This window comes from Arvicanthis niloticus, chromosome 23, assembly GCF_011762505.2.
Source record: "Arvicanthis niloticus isolate mArvNil1 chromosome 23, mArvNil1.pat.X, whole genome shotgun sequence".
Taxonomy (NCBI): domain Eukaryota; kingdom Metazoa; phylum Chordata; class Mammalia; order Rodentia; family Muridae; genus Arvicanthis; species Arvicanthis niloticus.
The window spans coordinates 33,271,432-33,290,524 of record NC_133430.1 but is presented as its reverse complement, the minus strand read 5'-3'; the positions used below and the strand labels follow the sequence as shown (position 1 = coordinate 33,290,524).

General features: G+C 45.2%; 1 protein-coding gene across 11 annotated transcripts in view; it reads left to right on the top strand.

The window, feature by feature from the left end:
- The window catches only part of Rgs6 (regulator of G protein signaling 6), a 523,682-nt gene that overhangs the window by 455,957 nt on the left and 48,632 nt on the right, over nucleotides 1-19,093 (top strand). For all 11 annotated transcript variants that reach the window (XM_076921773.1, XM_076921779.1, XM_076921775.1 and 8 more), the window contains 2 exons: nucleotides 1,625-1,735; nucleotides 15,197-15,322. In XM_076921773.1, the coding sequence (XP_076777888.1) occupies nucleotides 1,625-1,735; nucleotides 15,197-15,322 (237 nt within the window). The remainder of the gene's footprint in view (nucleotides 1-1,624; nucleotides 1,736-15,196; nucleotides 15,323-19,093) is intronic.

The window sequence follows — 19,093 nt, the reverse complement described above, 5'->3', positions numbered from 1 at the left end:
TAATGAATCAAAACAACAGGTGAAGGGCCAGCATGAAATTGCAGAGCACTTTAGCAGGAAGAGGAGACCCTACATCCACACAGACAGAAACTGACAAAGTAACAGCAGTCCACGTGGACCCAGAGTTCTCCAGGAGTGACACCAGCCACCAAAAGTGTAGAGTAAAGCCTTGCAGCCTCTGAAGAAGGTGACTTTCAACACAGTGACCTACGCCCACCACTATTGGTCAAATACAGAGATTGACAGAGGCGTTTTAGACCTCAGGTACTCAGATGTTTGGCTCTCAGGAATCTTTGTTAGAAAACTATTAAATGATGTACTTACTTCATCACAACTAAAAGGTAAACGCAAAAGGCAGTAGTGGGACCCATGGAAGGAAGAACCAACATAATAATGAAGAGAATCCTGAGATGATGATTTTGTGTCAGGACCAAGGGGGGCCAGAAGTCCAGATAGAAACCAGGGGACTAAGGGCTGTGGGGAGGACATCATGTGGAGGCAGGGAAACCCTGAGGATCTGATACAGGATGTGGGGAAGATAGCCTATTCCTAGATGTTTCACGGATTTGCTAAAACATTGGAACAAAGTGGGATGCTGTTAGCTGAGCAGCCAGCAGTTGTATCCAGATCAGTAATGTGGAGACCAGCAGTTGTACCCAGATTAACAATATGGACACTGATTTAACAAGGGGTAGGTGAACTCATCTGGGAGTTCCTCAGAAGGCAGGGAGCGAGGGTTGCTAGGGGACTAGTGAGTAGAAGCTAAATCGTTGCCTGAAACTAATATATCAAGAACAGTTATAAAAGCTTATGCTTTAGAAACACAGAGTCAGACTTATCTGAGTGCGGCTCATATGTAGGAAGGATCAAAACATGGATGGCAGATGCTTCTGTGAGAAATGTTGGGGGAAACAGTTGAGGCCATTGCTCCCTGCCTGCCCCAAATGATAATTTAATATTGTGTGATAGGCAGTTAGGTTCACTGGGCTCATTACATATACACACATGTGCATGCGCGTGCTCGCGCGCGCGCGCACACACACACACACACACACACACACACACAGAGAGAGAGAGAGAGAGAGAGAGAGAGAGAGAGAGAGAGAGAGATCCTACCCTAACATTGTCCCTAGCTACTTTCTATTTTCTATGTACATATGAGCTAGTCACATATATTAGGTTGTAACTATAGCTAGAAAAACTAAGTTGCTTTTGAGACCAAACCTGTGTGAACTCACGGTCAGGTGGGATTTAAAAGTCTGTACAGGAAGTGCATCATTAGGTTGGGGAATTCTGATAGAGCTGTGGAATTCACTGTGGACTCAGCTTATTCTTTTGAAATCCATAATCTTTGGAGGTTGTGACTTCTGTATTAGTGAAGCTGGCACATGCCGTGAGAGAGGCTTTGTGGTTCCGGGAAAGAGTCAAGATGTGGGGAAAGGATATACTAAAACTTATGGGAACGGAGCAAACCTGACAAGTTTGGAACGGGGCAGCTGAGAGCTGCTACGCAAGTCAGGAGAGGGAGTGGGTTGGTTCCGAGAGCACTGCTCTTGTTGGTGTGGGACTGCGTTGTGTACTTGCCCAGGAAATCAGTTCTTCTTTGCCTTGCTTCCTCCTACAGCTTAATCGCTTACACGGAGCAGTACGTGGAGTACGACCCATTCATAACACCAGCAGAGCCATCTAATCCTTGGATCAGTGATGACATCACCTTATGGGACATAGAGATGAGGTAATACATAAAGAAACAAACAAACAAAGGTTTGGTAGGAGAGTGTTGAAAAAATCCATAATCTGATGCAATCACCTTCCCCCCTATTTTAAGTTGAATGAGACTAGAAGAGAAAAGGCCCGAGTATCCTCCACACTGATGTCTGCTTGCTCAAGGTTCTTTCTTCCTTGAAGCTTTGATTTGTACACGGGTTCTCTGTGTCAGTCATGGCAGCTAGCACCACTCCTTGGCATTTTGTGGCTCTGGCTGATGGAAGGGAAGACTCTGCTGCGGGGACTTGTCTCCTTCATCTCAGATCGCAGCACGATTAGCTAGCCCCTGTCTGCACCATCCTTATCTCTCAGTACCTTCCACCAACCCCCTCAGCTGCTTCAAGCTGATGTAACAATGGTTGGATGAATTCCTCAGAAGGCAGGGAGTGGAGAGGCTAGGGGACTAGTGAAGAGAAGCTAAATCCATATCTAAAATTAATATATCAAAAAATATCAAAAAAATTAATATCTCGCTGTGGGAAAGACAAGGCAAGGCAGAGCAGAGCTGATGAACCTGCCCAGGGTTATGTAATTGGGATGCAGCAGCCTTAAGGCTGGAGCCCGGGCAGAGGCTCCGGGGCTGTGGCTGGCCTCACACTGGCCTTCTGAGGTCACAGGCATCAATAGTTTCAGCAGCACTTGGCTCTGCCCTGTGTGGGAAGCAGGTCTGTTGACTTACAGCTGAGGGGAACTTGGGCACAGTCACAATTCACACGTGGGCACAGTTCTGCGTGGTACTCCTTCACCTCTGCCTTCCAATTTCTTCTTTGATTCTCCGTGACTCCTGTGTTGTCTTTCTCTTTTAATAAAAGTCATAGATGTTTACTATAAAAAGTTAATCTCTTCCGGTGTGCATAAAGAAGGAAACTCCTCCCTTCCTCCAACCTGCCCTCCAGGAAGAGTCTGATGTCCTGGTTCCCAGCCTGCAGCAGGGTGCTGGAACCCAGGGTGATCCTCTGTGCACCACTGACAGAGACTCTGAGGAGACATCTGATGTACATACTGGCTTGGGTTGGTTCGGTGTAAGGATGAGATCACATTCCTTCCTTTTCATGTCGAATCTTTGCAAACCCAAGTTCTCAGAGAAGTTTTGTTAATTAAAAGCCATGCTGTGGAAAAATCGACAAAGACTAGGAAATGAAGGTGTCTGTGGTCCAGATCCGTTGGAGAAGATGTGCAGTGTGTAACATGTATACACAGAGACCGTCTTGGTTATGAAAAATAGTGATGTGATAAAATATCATGACCTAAGCAACTCGGGGAGGAAAACTCTATTCTGCTTACACTTCCAGACAACAAAAAGGTTCATCACTGAGGAAGGGCAGGACAGGAACTCAAACAGGGCAAGCACCTGGAGCAGGACCTGATGCAGAGGCCATAAAGGAATGCTGCATACTGGCTTGCTCCATGTGGCTTGCTCAGCCTGCCTTCTTATAGAACCCAGGATCACCAGCCAGGGGTGACACCACCCACAAGGGGCTAGACACTCTCACGTCAAACCACTGATTAAGAAAATGCCCTACAGGCTTGCCCAATTTGTGGAGACAATTTCTCAGTTGAGATCCCTCTTACCAGACAATGCTAGCTCATGTCAGGTTAACATAAAAACCAGCCAGAAGAATGAAATTAAGACATTTTTCTCTTCAATATATGTGTATTTCATATAGTTGCTAGGGTTCTAATTCCTGTTAAGTTGACTGGTTCTACCTTAGATAAAAATATTAAGAGTTTCTTTGGGCTTAGGATACCTTAAGGGTGTCATGAACCCAAAACATTTGAGAGGCTCTGGATTAGGGACTATCTCTTTAAATTTTCATACACAGAAAATATTCTCATCTCTAATGTAATTATGTTCATTGTATATATACACTATTTATGCTATTTTAATTAGCAATATAAACACATACTAATCCACCTTATACTTTTTAGTATGTGCATAATATCCCCAAGCATGAATGAAGTAAAATTTATTTAACCAATCCCCAGGCCATAACTGTTTCCCTTGTGTCTTTTTCTGTGATATAAACAATTCAAGGAACATCCCTATACCTAAATCTAATTAGTTTTTTACTATAAATTGTACAAAGGTAGAATTACTTCAAATGGAGTGCATATTCTAATTTTGGTTCATGTGCCAAATTTCCTTAAATAAGCCTGGACACCCTTTTCCATGCCTCTAGTTTAAAGGTCTCTATCTTTTCCAACCCTGGCATTAGCAGTCTTTCTCGCTTAATTCTTAAGCCCAATAGATCGAAACAAATCTCACTTTGCTTTCTGTTTCTTCACCGGTGTAAAAAAAATCTTACTTGAGGATGTTCCCTTTGATTACAGAGATTCACTTTTCTGTGACTCTCTGCCAACCTGTCCCTTCCCCTTTTCCCCCAGTGGTGGCTTTGCTTTCGATATCAGGGTACAAAAATCCCACTTGCGTTGGCTTGTCTTTTTCTTGATTTCTTCTCTCCTTTTTAAATTTCTTTTCCTCTTCCTCAGCTTTTTATTCTCTAATCAGCTTTTGCATTGCCTCTTCAAATTCTAGTTTCTGTTCTAGTCATAATTATATTTCGAATGGTTTGAGTTTAAAAGATCACTAATCCATAACAGGGCATGTGTGTACTTGAAAGCAGAAGTTTCCCCCTGCCTTCCCACAATGCTCTCCTCCCCAGAGGTACGTTAGCGTGATGTATATTAAACTGATGTTCTAAACTTACATTTCTATCAGCATTAAGAAAACAAATAGTGTGCAAATGGACATCTACTTTTAAAATTCTGTTTCTGGTGTGACCTGCTGCATCAGTTTCTTTTCTATTGCTGGGATAGAACACCATAACAAGGTCATTTATAGAAGGGAGAGTTTGTTGGGGCTTATGGTTCCATAGGGTTGACAGTCCCTCACCATCATGGGAAAGTGGCAGGCATGGGCAGCACCCATAGTGGCTGGAGCAGCAAGCCGAGAATTCATATGAACCCCAAACAGAGTCTACGGCCATACCACCCTGACGGCGCCCAATCTTGTCTGATCTCAGAAGGGAAGCAGGGTCAGGCCTGGTTAGTGCTTGGATGAACCCCACACAGGGTAGGGCAAGACTTAAGCTCTCAGAGGACTCCAATGGTATACTTCCTCCAACAAGGCCTTAGGAGATCCTATGTCTCCCTGAAGGACAGCACCAGCTGAGGACCAAGTGTTGACACGCCTGAGACTATAGGGGTGTCTTATTCAAACCGCTGCATGGGTGTTTGTATAGTCTCTTCCATTCTGAATTAAAGCTTTCATTAACTCCGGGTCCTAAATGCTTCTATTTACTGCTTCTGTGTTTCTTCTTCTTCTTCTTCTTCTTCTTCTTCTTCTTCTTCTTCTTCTTCTTCTTCTTCTTCTTCTTCTTCTTCTTCTTTCTCTCTCTCTCTCTCTCTCTCTCTCTCTCTCTCTCTCTCTCCCCCTCTCTCTCTCCTCTCTTGTTTTTAAATGGTTAGGTACACTTTAATTCATATTTCTAAAGTTTTTTTTAGCTTATTCTTCAAAGGTTTTTCTCTGTGTGTTTGTCTGTCTGCCCTCTCTGTCTGTCTCTTTGCCTCTCTGTCTCTGTCTATCTCTGTCTCTCCTTTTTAACTGTTTAGGTACATTTTAATTCGTATTTCTAAATTTTTTAAAATTTATTCTCTAAAGATTTTGCTCTCTGTGTTTGTCTGTCTTTCCTTTCTGTCTCTATCTCTGCCTCTCTATGTCTGTCTGTCTCTGTCTCTTTGTCTCTCATCTATCTATCTATCTATCTATCTTTCATATTTTGGTAGGAACTCTGGGCCTCTGGGATAGAGCTCTTAAATGTTTTGAGAGGCCCCCTTCAGATGTGTTCATTTTTGTTTTCTCTTCATGGTCTTGCCACTCTGGCATCAGTGGTAGCGCTGTGCTCTAGTCTCATTGTTTTTATCAGAATCTGGTCAACTCCCTCTCCCCATCCCCCAAAACCCACCCCCCATCCCCATCCCCCATTCCCCACCCCATCCCCACCCCCATCCCCACCCCCATCCCCCATTCCCATTCCCATCCCATCCCCATTCTCCATTCCCCACCCCATCCCTATCCCCATCCCCATCCCTATCACATCCCCATCCCCCATCCCCCGTCCCCCATCCCCCATCCCCCGTCCCCATCTCTATCACATCCCCATCCCCCATCCCCATCCCATCCCCATCACCCATTCCCCACCCCCATCCCCATCCCCATCCCCCATCCCCATCACATCCCCCATCCCCATCATATCCCCCATCCCCCACCCCCAGCCCCAGCCCCCACCTCCTCCCACTCTTAGCAACCCACTTCCATAATGTGGAGCCTGTTATGTATGTAGTTAAAGTTTCCTCCATATGCTCTAGCTAAGACCTGCCCCACTGCTTTACTGGTTGCTCAGAGCATCAGGCTCCTCAGCCATTTTCTCCCAGGGCTCTGCCACAGCCACAGACTGTCCTCTCCCAGCTCTGTTACAAGTTTCATTCATTTGTTGCAAACCTCCCTGAAATCCTGGACCTTACCATCCTCTGGAAGAACTTATCTTTGCCTCTACATATAATTGGGGTTAAAAACAACAAAAAGTCCATTTCACTGAGCTTCGGGGCCCTGCATATTCGATCTTTCTGAGCCATTTGGCCCTCCTGCCTGGCTTTCCTTCTCACTCAAGCCTTCCCAAGCACAGTGGCCACCCAGTGTAATGACATGGGTGTCCCACACCTCCTTCTGTTATGTCACATTCCCCTAGATTACTTCTAAAGAGGACCCGTGATTTGCTTTAGGGTCTAGTCTTCTAATTGGCACACACAAGCACTCAAACGTACAGATTGGGTAGAGGGTAGGTGAACAGGTTATTCCTTCTTTGGTCAAGAATCTGGGGAAAGAAGGAAGAAAGCCAGTGCCCAAAGCTAATTCACTATGATAAATGAATGTTCTCACTGTGTCTAACTAAATAAAGAAGAACATGACCATTGGGGGAAAAGGTGGCCACCTTGCTGTTTGATTTATCTCAAGCTATTCACTCAGCATTCTACCCTCCACATGGTGTTACAGTTCTGATGTTACTGTTCAAGCTTCTACCCTAAGCTAACACCTAACCTAAGAAATGATACAGCCATGGAGTCTCATCTACCCAAGCACATGGAGCTCTATAGACTCAGGTGAAAACAAAGCTCTCCTTCTCCTGCAGAAACACCCATAACCACTCAGCCTTGTGGAGCTGTCAGAAGAAATGCCAAGTGTGAGGTCAGTGCAGACATCACACCTCAGCCTAGTGATGGTCACCGTCTACACAGTAAAATCCAAAGACTAAGAAAATGACCAACAGCCAGTGCTTTCTCAGGTTCACCTTAATTCTGTTTGTATTGAGCCCTACTTTGCACTGTGTTCTGAGTAAGAAATCCTCTGGCTAAAAAAATCTAACAAATCAATAGAAGCTGCTGTCTTATCACTTGGCACCAGAATTCCTCCTTGCTTGGCAAAGGGCATTCAGCCACTTGAGGCAGAGAGCCTGTCCTGTAGGCAAGCATGGCTTTGGCAGACTCAGCCAACAAAGGAGAGGTGAGGCTGTTCCCAGGGAGAAGGTGAGATGAGTGTGCTTCCTGTTCCTGAGAGGAAAGCAAAAGACAGAGTGAGGGGAGGGGAAGGAGACGAGCCAGGGCAAGATTAGAAACCAGGGAAACTTTAGTAGCCAGTGACAAACAACTTTTCAAAAGCAGGAGTACCGAGCACGTTAGCTGCCAGGAGAAATGACAGGTGCCCTCCCCTCGAGGCTTTGTCCTATCTTCCTATCTCTCATCTTCCCAGACCTCAGGTGAACGTAGCTCGAGGTATATGGCAGAGGAGAAGCCATGTGTGAGCAAACAAGATGCTGTGGGGCTGTTCTTCTGCTCGTCTGTACTGGGCTCTAGTCTTCTTCTCCAGAGAAGTCCATGCTGACTTATTTTGAACTCCGGGCCTGAGGACGTCAGACAAGAGTCTGCACTCTACGTGAAGGACACATTGTGTCTGCTGCAGAGTGAATGTCCAGTGAGGGACAGCAACTGAATAATGGGCAAACAGTGTAAGGTAAAATAGACATACAGGAATTGTTCCTGGATTCCTTCTCAGCCTCAGATAGGATAGTAGTAGATCCAAACTTTAAGAATAAGAATGCAGATAATCACCAGGTCAGGAGGTAGGGGAGAGGTAATAAATGGCTGCCATTTTAAAGCATGGCAGAACCCTGTCTGATGATGGAAATTCTGAGAAATCAGCTTCCGTTGAAGAAAATAACAATGGTCAGGACTTAGCATTGAGGAGCAGTCAGCCAAAAGTCGCCAGACCACAGCTGGAAAGAATTGGCTGATCTAAAATATTATCAGAAGAGTGTCTTAGGGAGGCCTAAGGGAAGTAATTCTGGTAGTAACATTAATCCGAGGTTGGTACCTCATGAACTGGTGTGGCTCGCAGAATTGTGGTGAGCCATTTCTTCCCTGCATAGGGTAGGTTTGAGGCTCCCTATCTATTGAAGAGCAAGGATGTGAACAAGGGTTATAGAGAACCTGATTCCTTCTACTTGGCTGAAGGAATCCACTCCCAGCCAAGATGACCTGCTGAAAGGCAGAGATAATTCTTGACTTGCCTATATACAGCTATTTGGGTGTAACTATTAAGCTACTTTTAAAAATTAGATTCATTAACCATTTTATGCATGAGTGTTTTGCCTGTATGTATGTATGTATGAATGTATGTATGTATGTATGTATGTATGTGTGTGTATACCACATGCCTGCCTAGTTCCTGTGGAGACCAGAAGAGGGCACCAGATACCCCAGAACTGGAGTTATAAGTTGTTCCAGATCATTGTGAGCCACCAAATGGATGCTGGTAACTGAACCCTGGTCCCCTACAAGATCAACAAGTGCTCTTAACCACTGAGCCATCACCCAAGATCCCTCAAGTTTCTTTCTTAAAGCAGTCAGTTCCTAAACATGGCCCTGTTAATGCTTTTCCTCTCCATGCACCTGTTGATCCTTATGTCAAAAGAAGACATTTATTTTCATACATACTGGCCTTGATGCCTTATTTGGCCAACACACTGTGGCAAAGTGACACTCTGAGAAGCAGCTATAGAGAGTCCCAGTAATATCTAAACATACGGTCTTAAGTCTTTAAAATGGTCTGCCATGCAGGGAGATGTTCAAGCCACTGGGAAAGCTATGTGGGATCACTCTAGTCGATGGCCTCAGATGAGCTCTGGACAAACAGCCAGTGTCAGCTGCCACAGGAGCAGTTTGGACACAGGCCTGGTCCAGCCCTCACATGACCTTTCAAACCACCTTAAAGCTACAAGTCTGAGTGACCACAAATGAGAGGACACAGTCAAACCCAGATGAACTGAGAGTAACACTGAAAGGGAAATGCATCCCACTGGAATATCCAAGCAGCTGTTCTTGGGGTGGTAAATAAATAAATCAAGATGGTTTCTTCACAGCGTGGCCCTAACATTGGGGCCATTAGACATGCTCTCCTGAGAGGACTGGCCCTTGTTTCACAATTTTTCTGACAACTTATCTTAATCCATTCAGGCTGTCAAGCCAAAAAAAAAATGCAATAGACTGTGTGTGTGACTTGCAAATGAAAGAAATTTGGTTCTCTTTGTTCTGGGAACTGAGAATGTCAAGATCAATGTATGTTGGTGTCTGAGGAGGGTATGGCTCCTGGTCTGAACAAGGTGACGTGTCACTATTATCTCATCACTTAGGAGGCGGGGGCAAAATGATCACATGTTTCGTTTGGCTATAAAGTGAATTTGTATCTTCCCTCTGTGTTCTTTTATGGCAGCAAGGTGAGAGCTCTGGGGTCTATTGATAAGTCTATTGATAAAGGCATTAACTTCATTCCTCATGGCTCAGTGACTTCTGAGGGCCCCGGACCTTAATGTCATCATGCTGGGGGTCAAAATGTCAACAGATGAATTTTGGAGGGACAAAAATTTTAATCTGTCCCATTCTACACATGCTCCCCCAGTTTGTAAACTCTCATTTGCTGCCCGGATATCGCCAGCCCTCTCTTTAACATTGGCTTTAAAGTATCATCTGAATATCATCCAAATCAGATAAGGGGGAGTCAGGATACAGGTCGTCTCCAGCTGAAGCCTCTTCCAGTTGTGAAACCAACAGGCTACATTATTTCCAAGCCATGATGGGAAATACAAGATAGGCATGTCCATTCCGATGAGAGAAGAAACAAGGCCACAGGTCCCAAGTGAGTGTAAATACAGCAGAGCAAAGTTAAAAGGCTTCATCTAAGAGTAATTCTCTTTGTCTAGATCCCATACCTGTCAGACCAGACTGAGGCGATAAACTCACTGAGGCAGGGGACCCACCTCCACCGCTCTCTGAGATGAGTTGTGTGCCCGTGGCTTTTCTGGACTGATATTCTGTTTGCCACACTCATTTGGGTGGGAGCATCATACCTACAGCTCAGTAGGTATGTCTTCTCTCTGCCAGGGCCTGACAGCTTTCCCAGGCTAGACCACTGCCCTGCAACTCTGCCCTGGAGTGTTCCAATAGCCCCACTGGTCACAGTCCACCCTGAAGCTCTCTCCTGGACCTCCATCCTGGAAGAACCAGGCATGGGCATCCTGGACTGCTTGAACTGGGAAGATGCCTGTATCTATTGAAACTCCCATCCCCAGCTCCCTGTGGTTGTAGCAGTCTGGGCCTATAATGGGGGTCACAGGCCTTGCTTAGTGGCCACTGAATCACCTTCATGTCACTTTCCTATTGTTCTGAAAAATAGCACCTGGCTTTTGTCTGGATGGCTGAGGCCTACAGTATCCTCCTATCAGTCATTGGGCCACACCATTCATGGTGTCCTTTTTGTCACTTTGTTGGCTTCTTTGTTGCAACATCAATACAATAAGAATTGTCTCAGTCCTTATTTAGATTTTAGTTCCCTTTGGCTAGCAATTTTATCTTTACTTGAGTCCTCTCCCTTTGTGCACTCCTAAAAGCAGTTAGGAAGACTCGAGCTACTCCTTCAGTACAGAGCTTAGAAACTTCCTTGGCTAAATATGTATAGTATCTAAATAGTACCTATTTAGTAACTAATAGTAATAGTTTTTAACTTTAAATATATTATTCTACAATAATTTAATAATACATAATAAAAATATTATGTAATATAAATATATTACAATATTTAAATATGTTTAAATATAAAAAATAATCTTAATAGTAACTAAATAGTATCATCATTTGCAAGTTCTGTCTTCCACAAAACACCAGCACACAATCAGAATTCTGCCAGTCTCTGCCACTTTGTAACAAGAACCATTCTTCCTTCAACTTCCTCCTGTTTGTCTGAGACTTGTCAATGTGGCCTTTACCATTCACTAACATTCTGTAACAAATTAGTTAAGTATTATTTAAGAAGATTAGGGGTTTCTCTTCAGCCTTTCTACTTGTTTTTGAACACACACACACATACACACACATACATATTCAGAATCATCTTTATGGATCTATTGTCAGCAAATGTTTTAAATTTCCTTCTGCCTGTCATTGTCACCTTTTTCCATTTTTAAGTATGTGTGTTATGGGTGACATCCCCTCTCAGTACCAATTTTTGTCTCAGACCATTAGGATGGCTGAAAAAACATACCATGAATGGTATGGCTTATAAATAACATACATTTATTTCTCATGGCTCAAGAGATTGGGGGTGTCTCAGAGCAAAGCATATGCAGGTTCACTGTATGATTGAGGACCCTCTCACTGGTTCATTGATAGCCAGCTTCTTGCTGTATCCTTCTATGATGGAAGGGGAAGGGGGCTCTCTGGGTCTCTTATAGGAACTCTGATTCCACATGTGAGCGAGTGAATCACCCCAAGGGCCCGGCGCCCAGATATGTCACATTGGTGGTTAGAATTTCAACTCAAGAGTTTAAGGAAGGAGGCAAACACAGTTCGGGTCTTCTGAAGATAGCTTACATCTTTCCTCAAGCCTTAGTTTAGACATCAGATGAGGGGCCTGGAGTAGAAGGCAAAGCAGTGTAGGGAACAAAAAGGAGTGGACGTTGGAGACAGACACGCCTGGAGCCAAGTCCGCCGAGTTGTTACTTGCATCTCTTCCATCTTTTGAACGTGGACCATTGATCTACTCCTTAGCTTAAACTGGAATTCAATTAGACACTAAGATCAGAGTGAGGAAGCCCTCCGCCCTTCCCTCACCCCTTGTAGGTGCTGCAGGGAGGAGCACGATCTTGGGCAGCTGGGTAGGCTGTTTTATGAAACAAGCTAGAGTTATTTTGGGAGAGAGAAACCTTAATTGAGAAAACACCCGCACCGGGAAAGGTCTATCAGAAAACATGTGAGACCGCCACCACCACCCACATCTAGACAATTCCTTCATTGCAACTCTATTTCCAGGTGAATCTAGATTGTGTCAAGTTCACACCTGGGGAAGGACATCAAGAGATTTCATTACTAACAATTATTGTGTAAGTGGTAGCAATGTGTTCAAACCTCTTCCTGAACCTTAAAACAGGTGATGTTGGTAATACCCAAGAGATGAAGGGACGAGGTAAAGGGGGAGTTGTATGCAAGACGCTGCTTTCAACTGAGCAGAATCTCAACGGAGGCAGGAGAGAAAATGGGGAGGAATGGCAGGCAACTGAGAAGACTCGGAAACTGGATTGAACAGTATCACCTTAAGATCTGTGTTCTTCCTAGAACCCCAAGACTCTGATATTATTCGGAAAGAGGGTGATAATGCTAATTAATTCGATTGAAATCATACTGGAGTAGGGTGGACCCCTTGTCTATCAAACTGGTGTTTTTGAAAGAAAAGAAACAGATGCAGACACACACATGAAGAGAAAATGCGGTGTAGGTTTGGAAACAGGGAAAAGAAACCATGTGACCATACAGGTAGAGACTCAGCAGTATGTCCGCAAACCAAGGATTAAAGTACCAGAAGTCAAGGGGGAGACATGGAAAGATTTTCTTCTAAAGCCCTCAGAGAAAGCATGGTTCTGCTAACACCCTGGGTTCAGATTTCCATTGTCTGAAACTGTGAGGCCCAAAACTTCTGCTATTTAAAGCTACTCACTCATTGTGTGAAAACTTCATTGTGTCTACCACAGACTACCTCAGGGTATATTGTCTCTCCAGATCCTCTCATTTCTGCTAAAGGGTGACCCTGTGACTTTGGGGACATCTCTGACTTCTATACACATTCCTTCTCTGATTCTATACCTACAAAGGCGCTCCAAGATTTCTCACACACCCTCAGATTTCCCTTTTCCCAATCCTGCCACCACCAAGGAATCTGGTGGGGTGAACACCAGCTCACGGCCTGTCCTCAGAGAGCGGTGGCAGTGGTGGTAACTGTCCATCAATGACACAGTTGTTAAAAGGACTCCATTCATGAGACAGTTGTTAAAAAGTCTGAGTCACTCTCCACACCAAGTCTCTGGGCACAGACTTTGATGAGGGTAGAGCTGCCACCCACTCATCTGCAGAACCTTCTATCATTGTCTGGAAAAGAGCAGATGTCTCTGTCCCAGGTCAGAGCATGGCGCTAGGGAAAGGATATTCCTGCGGCTCTTAGGACTTAAATATGCTCACGGCTTCAACTTTGAGCACTGTCTCCACAAACAGTACTCTCAATCCCTCGGGAAGTTACTGAGTTTGATTAACTTTGTGGCTTGTTTCTGAAAGAATCCAGTTGTCATGTCTTACTATAAAAAACCCAACCTGATATTTTGTAAGAGATCACTTATGGAAGAATTTCCCATTTCCTGCCCTAATAGGGTTAGCCTTCTACCATGACCCTATTGAGCTATGCCTGGAAATGCAAAGCCATACTGCAAAAGCCTCCCTGATCCCCACGTATACAATGTATTGATCACTGCCCTAGAAATAGAAGGCATTACTGCCTATCACACGAGTCAGTGAGGGATAGCTGGGTTTGCATCTAAACCACATATCCAGTACCGTAGCCACTAGGCACAGATGACCACTTAAGTTTAAACTTTTATTACTTACATCTTAAATTTCACTTCAGGTCATCGGCCATATTAATGCCTTGCTGGCACGTGCAGACAGTGGCTCCGAGCCTGCAAAGCATGAATGTAAAATGGCGCCACCAGTCCAGGGAGTTCTTCTGCCCAGGCTCCTCAGAATCCGTTGCTTTTGAGGCACTTGAATGTGCCCGTTCTCTTCTAAGAGAAATATAGATAGTATGTCGACTCTATAAAAACCCCATGATCTCATATACTGACTGTTAGGAATTGTGCCTATCTGTCTCTAAAAGGAAAACTTCTGTCTACACCACTGGCACCCAAGAGTTGCTGTGACTAAGTCTCTGGGGACCCTTGTGAAACTGGAGCTTACTGGAGCTTCTGGTTCAGTAACTCTGGCTGTGACCCGTGATCCTGCTTGGTCTTTGGACCACATCTTGAGTGGGGGTGGGGAGGAGAGGTTCCAGCATGGAACTTGTGAAGCAGGAGCCATTGTTTCAAGAAGGGTCAGCCAATAGACTTCATGTGGGAAGAAAGGTTCTGAAGGAGTTCAGATAACAGGATCAATTCCCCTTCTTCCCTGTGGATATGAGATTGTAGAGCAGGGATGTGCTCACAGCTTAGGGCTGTGCTTGGAGCCACATAACCAGATTGGATTCCTGACCCCATTGCCTCCTAGCTGTAAGTCCCAAGGCAACTGATCCCTAGCTCTCAGTTTTCCTACCTGGAAAATGGAAACAACCCTTCCAGAGTATCCGTAAGGACAAGGCCCGTTAGCAGATAGATGTAAGATGATTAGAACAGTGTCATCCTAGTACACTTGCAAACACCACACAGTGGCTAAAGCAATCTGGTTTGTTTTGGTGAGAGCCGTGCATTTATAACCGATGTATCACTGACCTAATCAGAGGCTGACATCTCCTTTCTATATTGAAGAAAAAAAAAACAAAAGATAAGGAGCCGGTGTCTTAGACAGAGGGCTGGATTCATGAGATATCCTGGGGAATAGAAAAATCGCCCAAAGGATAAGAGTGGGAAGTTGGATCTGTAACTGATGGGGTTGGGCCAAGGAGGCCCCATCAGTCCATCAGCGGTGGGGATAGCTTCCTGTACACAGCGGTCACTTGCTGAGCACTTCGGTGACCCTCAGCAAACATAGCCTCTCCGCCTGCCCCTTTCCAGAAACTGTGACTACTGACATGTAACAGCGCACACGTGGAGTCTGTGTGGGTTTTGTCCTCTCCGTCACTTAAACACCTGAGGTGATTTTCCCTGATGTTCAGTAGCAAACAAACTTGAGTCGTTGGAGAGCACAGGACAGAGGTTTTGTTGTTCGTCTGTCTGTCTGTCTGTCTGTTTGTTTGTTTGTTTGTTTTAAATACTAAACATTTTTCAAACCTTCTCCTCCAACCCCAAAGCAAAGAGCCCAGCCAGCAGCGAGTGAAGCGTTGGGGCTTCTCTTTTGACGAGATACTGAAGGACCAGGTGGGGCGGGACCAGTTCCTCAGATTCCTGGAGTCAGAATTCAGTTCGGAAAATCTCAGGTAAGTAAACATTTGAATTGTATTCTCCCTCCCTCTCCCCCTTCCTCTCCCCCTCCCCCTCCTTCTCCCTCTCCCTCTCCCCCTCCCCCTCCGTCTCCCTCTTCCCCTCCTGTTCCCTCTTCCTCTGTGTGTGTGTGTGTGTGTGTGTGTGTGTGTGTGTGTGTGTGTGTGTGCATGTAAATTTGGATAATCAGACTCTCCATCTCTCTTTCTCAATAAAACATTACTGGCAGGGGGTCAAATTCGAGTACTGGCTTCTCTGGCTATGGTTGGAATCAAGGGTTTTAATGGAGTTAAATAGTCAAATGGCTTTGATAACACCATTCATTGAGAAAAGCTATGGAAGTGAGGGGTTTCAGAGTGGGAAGGCGGCTCAGAATACTCATTCTCCAAGACGTGCCAGCCCTAGAGATTGAAGCTCCTCGTATTGTTAGACAGAAAGGAGGGCATCGATGGGCTCAATTCAGAACTCCAGCAAGCCAAGTCAGTGTTGTATAACTGGAGATCTGTCTCTACAAGCTAATGAAAGCACACACCTTCTTCTAGAGAATTCTGTCACTTCTGTGTGATTTCTGGATCAGGGGATACCACAGCACCTGATTGTTTCTTAGGCCCACAACTTAGGAGGGAAATATGCAAATAATGACCACATGATAGGAGAAGAAAGAAACCATCTGGGAAATGAGATCTGCAGTGAGCTAAAGAGAGGGCTGGGGGAGAGCAAAGAAGTTCTTGCTCACAGAGAAGGGGGAACTGTGGGCATACTCAGCCGCCCCTCCCCCTCCCTGCATCAGATAAGGAACCAGGGGATTCATGGGACTGTAATCAGGTATATCACTAGGTGGAACCCCTCCATGATTGTCTTAGTAAGGGTCCTCAAAAACTGTCATAACGAATATATCCATTAAGGGAGAATTATTAGACGCTCTTACAGGATGTGGCCCAGGTAGTCCAACAATGGCCCTCACACACTAGAGAGGCTCAGAGTTCAGTACTTACTCAGTTGATGGGACTGGATGTCTCAACAGTCCCAATTTGGCACTGAAGGCCTGGAGGATTTCTGGAGAGCTGCTGATCTTCAGTCTAAAGAAATTGATTGTAATATTGGTGAAGAAATGCCACAGCAGCAGAACACAACAATTCAATTCAGTGAGCAAGGGCAAGCATGCAAACAGCAACATCTCCTTCATCCTCTTAATTGGGCTGCCACCAGAAGGTGCCACCCACATTTAGAGTGGGTCTTTCCCCACTCCAAATAGTTTGAGGAAGAAAATTCCTCATAGGAGGACCTACTGGTTTTCTTAGGATTCCCTGTACAATCGGGTTGACAACCAAGACTAGCCATCACAGTGCTCTTCTTAACCAAGAGCCGCCTTCTCCACAGCTGAGATCCACTACCAGCACCACAAGACCCCACCCAATAATTTGCATCGGGTTTTCCTTTACATACTAAGCTAATTACCATGTTCAAGTGATAATTTCTAAAATAGACTTTCATTACTTTTTTTGAATTTTTAAAATAAAAAAAAAAATCAAAGCTTGTAATGTTGGGAAATGAGCTGTCTTCTCTCATGTTAATGGTTAAAATCCATGTCATCCGTCGGGTGATATTTATGGCAAACCTAGGCTACCACAAGCCTAACCAGGGTCTACTAAGGATTTCTAGACAGTCAAGATGTGGGATCTCTCCCTGGAAACAATCTTGTAGGTCCTTGAAGACAATGCACAAGAAACTATTAAGTTATGAATTAGATGCGATAAGTGTAGCCTCTAGAGCCATTTTGGAATTCCCTAAAGGAAGGAGACACGGATGTCAGAGAAAGTAGACACACATCCTAAGCTTGACTTTGAAGAATTCACAAGACATCACAGAACCAAGTGAAAACAGAGACCATATTCTAAGCCACAGCACTGAATCAGCCATGGGTGGGTATTGAACAGAATGTTTTTGTCTCTGTGACTAATACTTGAATGACCGATACTTGAAACAACTCAAGGGGAGAAAGGTTCGCTTTGGCCCCTGATTACAGAGGTTCCATGGATGGCGGTGGAAAGGATGAAACAGAGCAGAGACATTGGTGGCCAAAGAGCAGCAAGAGAGAACACCTACACCTCGGGTATTCCCCTCTTCTCGCTTTCAATGTGTCCATGCTCCCAGCCTGTGGGGGCAGTGCTGCCCACATCCGGGCTGTCTTCCGCCTTAGTTAATCCTCTGTGGAAATGGGTTCGACACGCACACTCCAGATCTGTGCTTTATTGATATCCTAAATCATCCCCAAGCCAATCAAGTAAAAACCATAAATCCAGACAAACTATCACCTAGTGCAGTATGACTGTGCCCAGCTGGGCAGTCCTGAGATGATGTCGGGACCGATGGTGTGCCTTTGCCTTTCTGATCAGACCTGTGCCTGTTGTGAACCAGACAATATGTTCTTACTTCAGGCTATGATACAATAGTTCTTTCAGCAGTCTCTTTACAATATTTCAACCACAGCTCAAGGGGTTGTTTTAGTTCCTGACCAGGCATTTATAAACAGAAGCCCTGACTTCTAATCATCTGCACTAGGGTAACACCTAAAACATTACCTGGGGTGAATTCAAGTACTGGCTTCTTGGGCTATGGTTGGGATGGAGGCTTTTAAATGGGATTAGTCAAATGACTTGGATAATACCATCCATCTAGTAAAACTATGGGACTGTGGGGTTTCAGAGTGAGGAGGCAGCTCAGAGTATTATTTTCATGGATTTAACAGTCCTAGCCTCCCTGGGCCATGCAAGAAACAAGCTGTACATTCCCAGCTGGTCTCTCTGTGGGGGTCAGCCGGTCCCGAACTCTATCTCCAGCTGGGTCCCCATAGGCCCTTCTGTCCTGTTTCAGCTCCATGATGAAATGATACAGAGTCTGTCCTTTGCTGGTTTCTCAGCCCACAGTAGACTTAAGAGCCCTCTGACACCCGAAATCTTGCAGATAATAAGAAGAATGACCATAGAACCCTGTTCATCGTGAAGACCCAGGGGGGCGTCTACTTGCTTAGCTGCTCCCTGCACAGTCTGTGGGCTTTGCTGTCAAAAGCTGCAGCGTAGCCAGGGCCAATTTTCCAATAAGACTAGTCTCAGGAAATATGCATGACACTCAAGTCCCAAGTGCACTGGCGAGTGTGTCCCTGGCAGGTGTTCCCTCTCTTCTGCTATTTCCATTTGTGCCTCTGCCAGCAGCTTGCCTGGTGCCAGGAGGGCTACATTTAATCTTGGGTGAAAGAATGTGCATGCACATGTGTGAATACGCCAGCCCCCAGCACGCATGCATAAATCCAGACTTAAAGAAGGTCCCCTCTGATCCACGACAGGAAGGTAGATAAAGAAAATAGAACAGCAGAGCGAAAAAGTATAGCCCAGGAGCTTCACCTAATCCTCTCCAGAGGCCCCGGTTCTCTGTTGATGGTGCTCAGCATAATTGGACGGAGAGAGGGAAGTTGAGCTTTAAGACACACGACTGGAAGACCCTTCAATCCCTTATCACAAAATAGCTGCTCTCTGCCCTCCTCTGTTCGTTCTTTTAGCCACAGACCTTGCTAAACCCTTCCATGACCCAGGTCCCAAGGGCTCATGGTTAATCTGGCTCTGCCCCTTGTCCACAGTAGCCATGCATGGAGGAGCAAATGCACCTCTATCATGGTCATCGTGCACAGTGGCCTCCGGAAGCTGGGGGAAGTGTACAGCCTGAGGCTCCTGTTTACCTTGATTTGGTAAGCCTGGCTGGCCACCAAACCC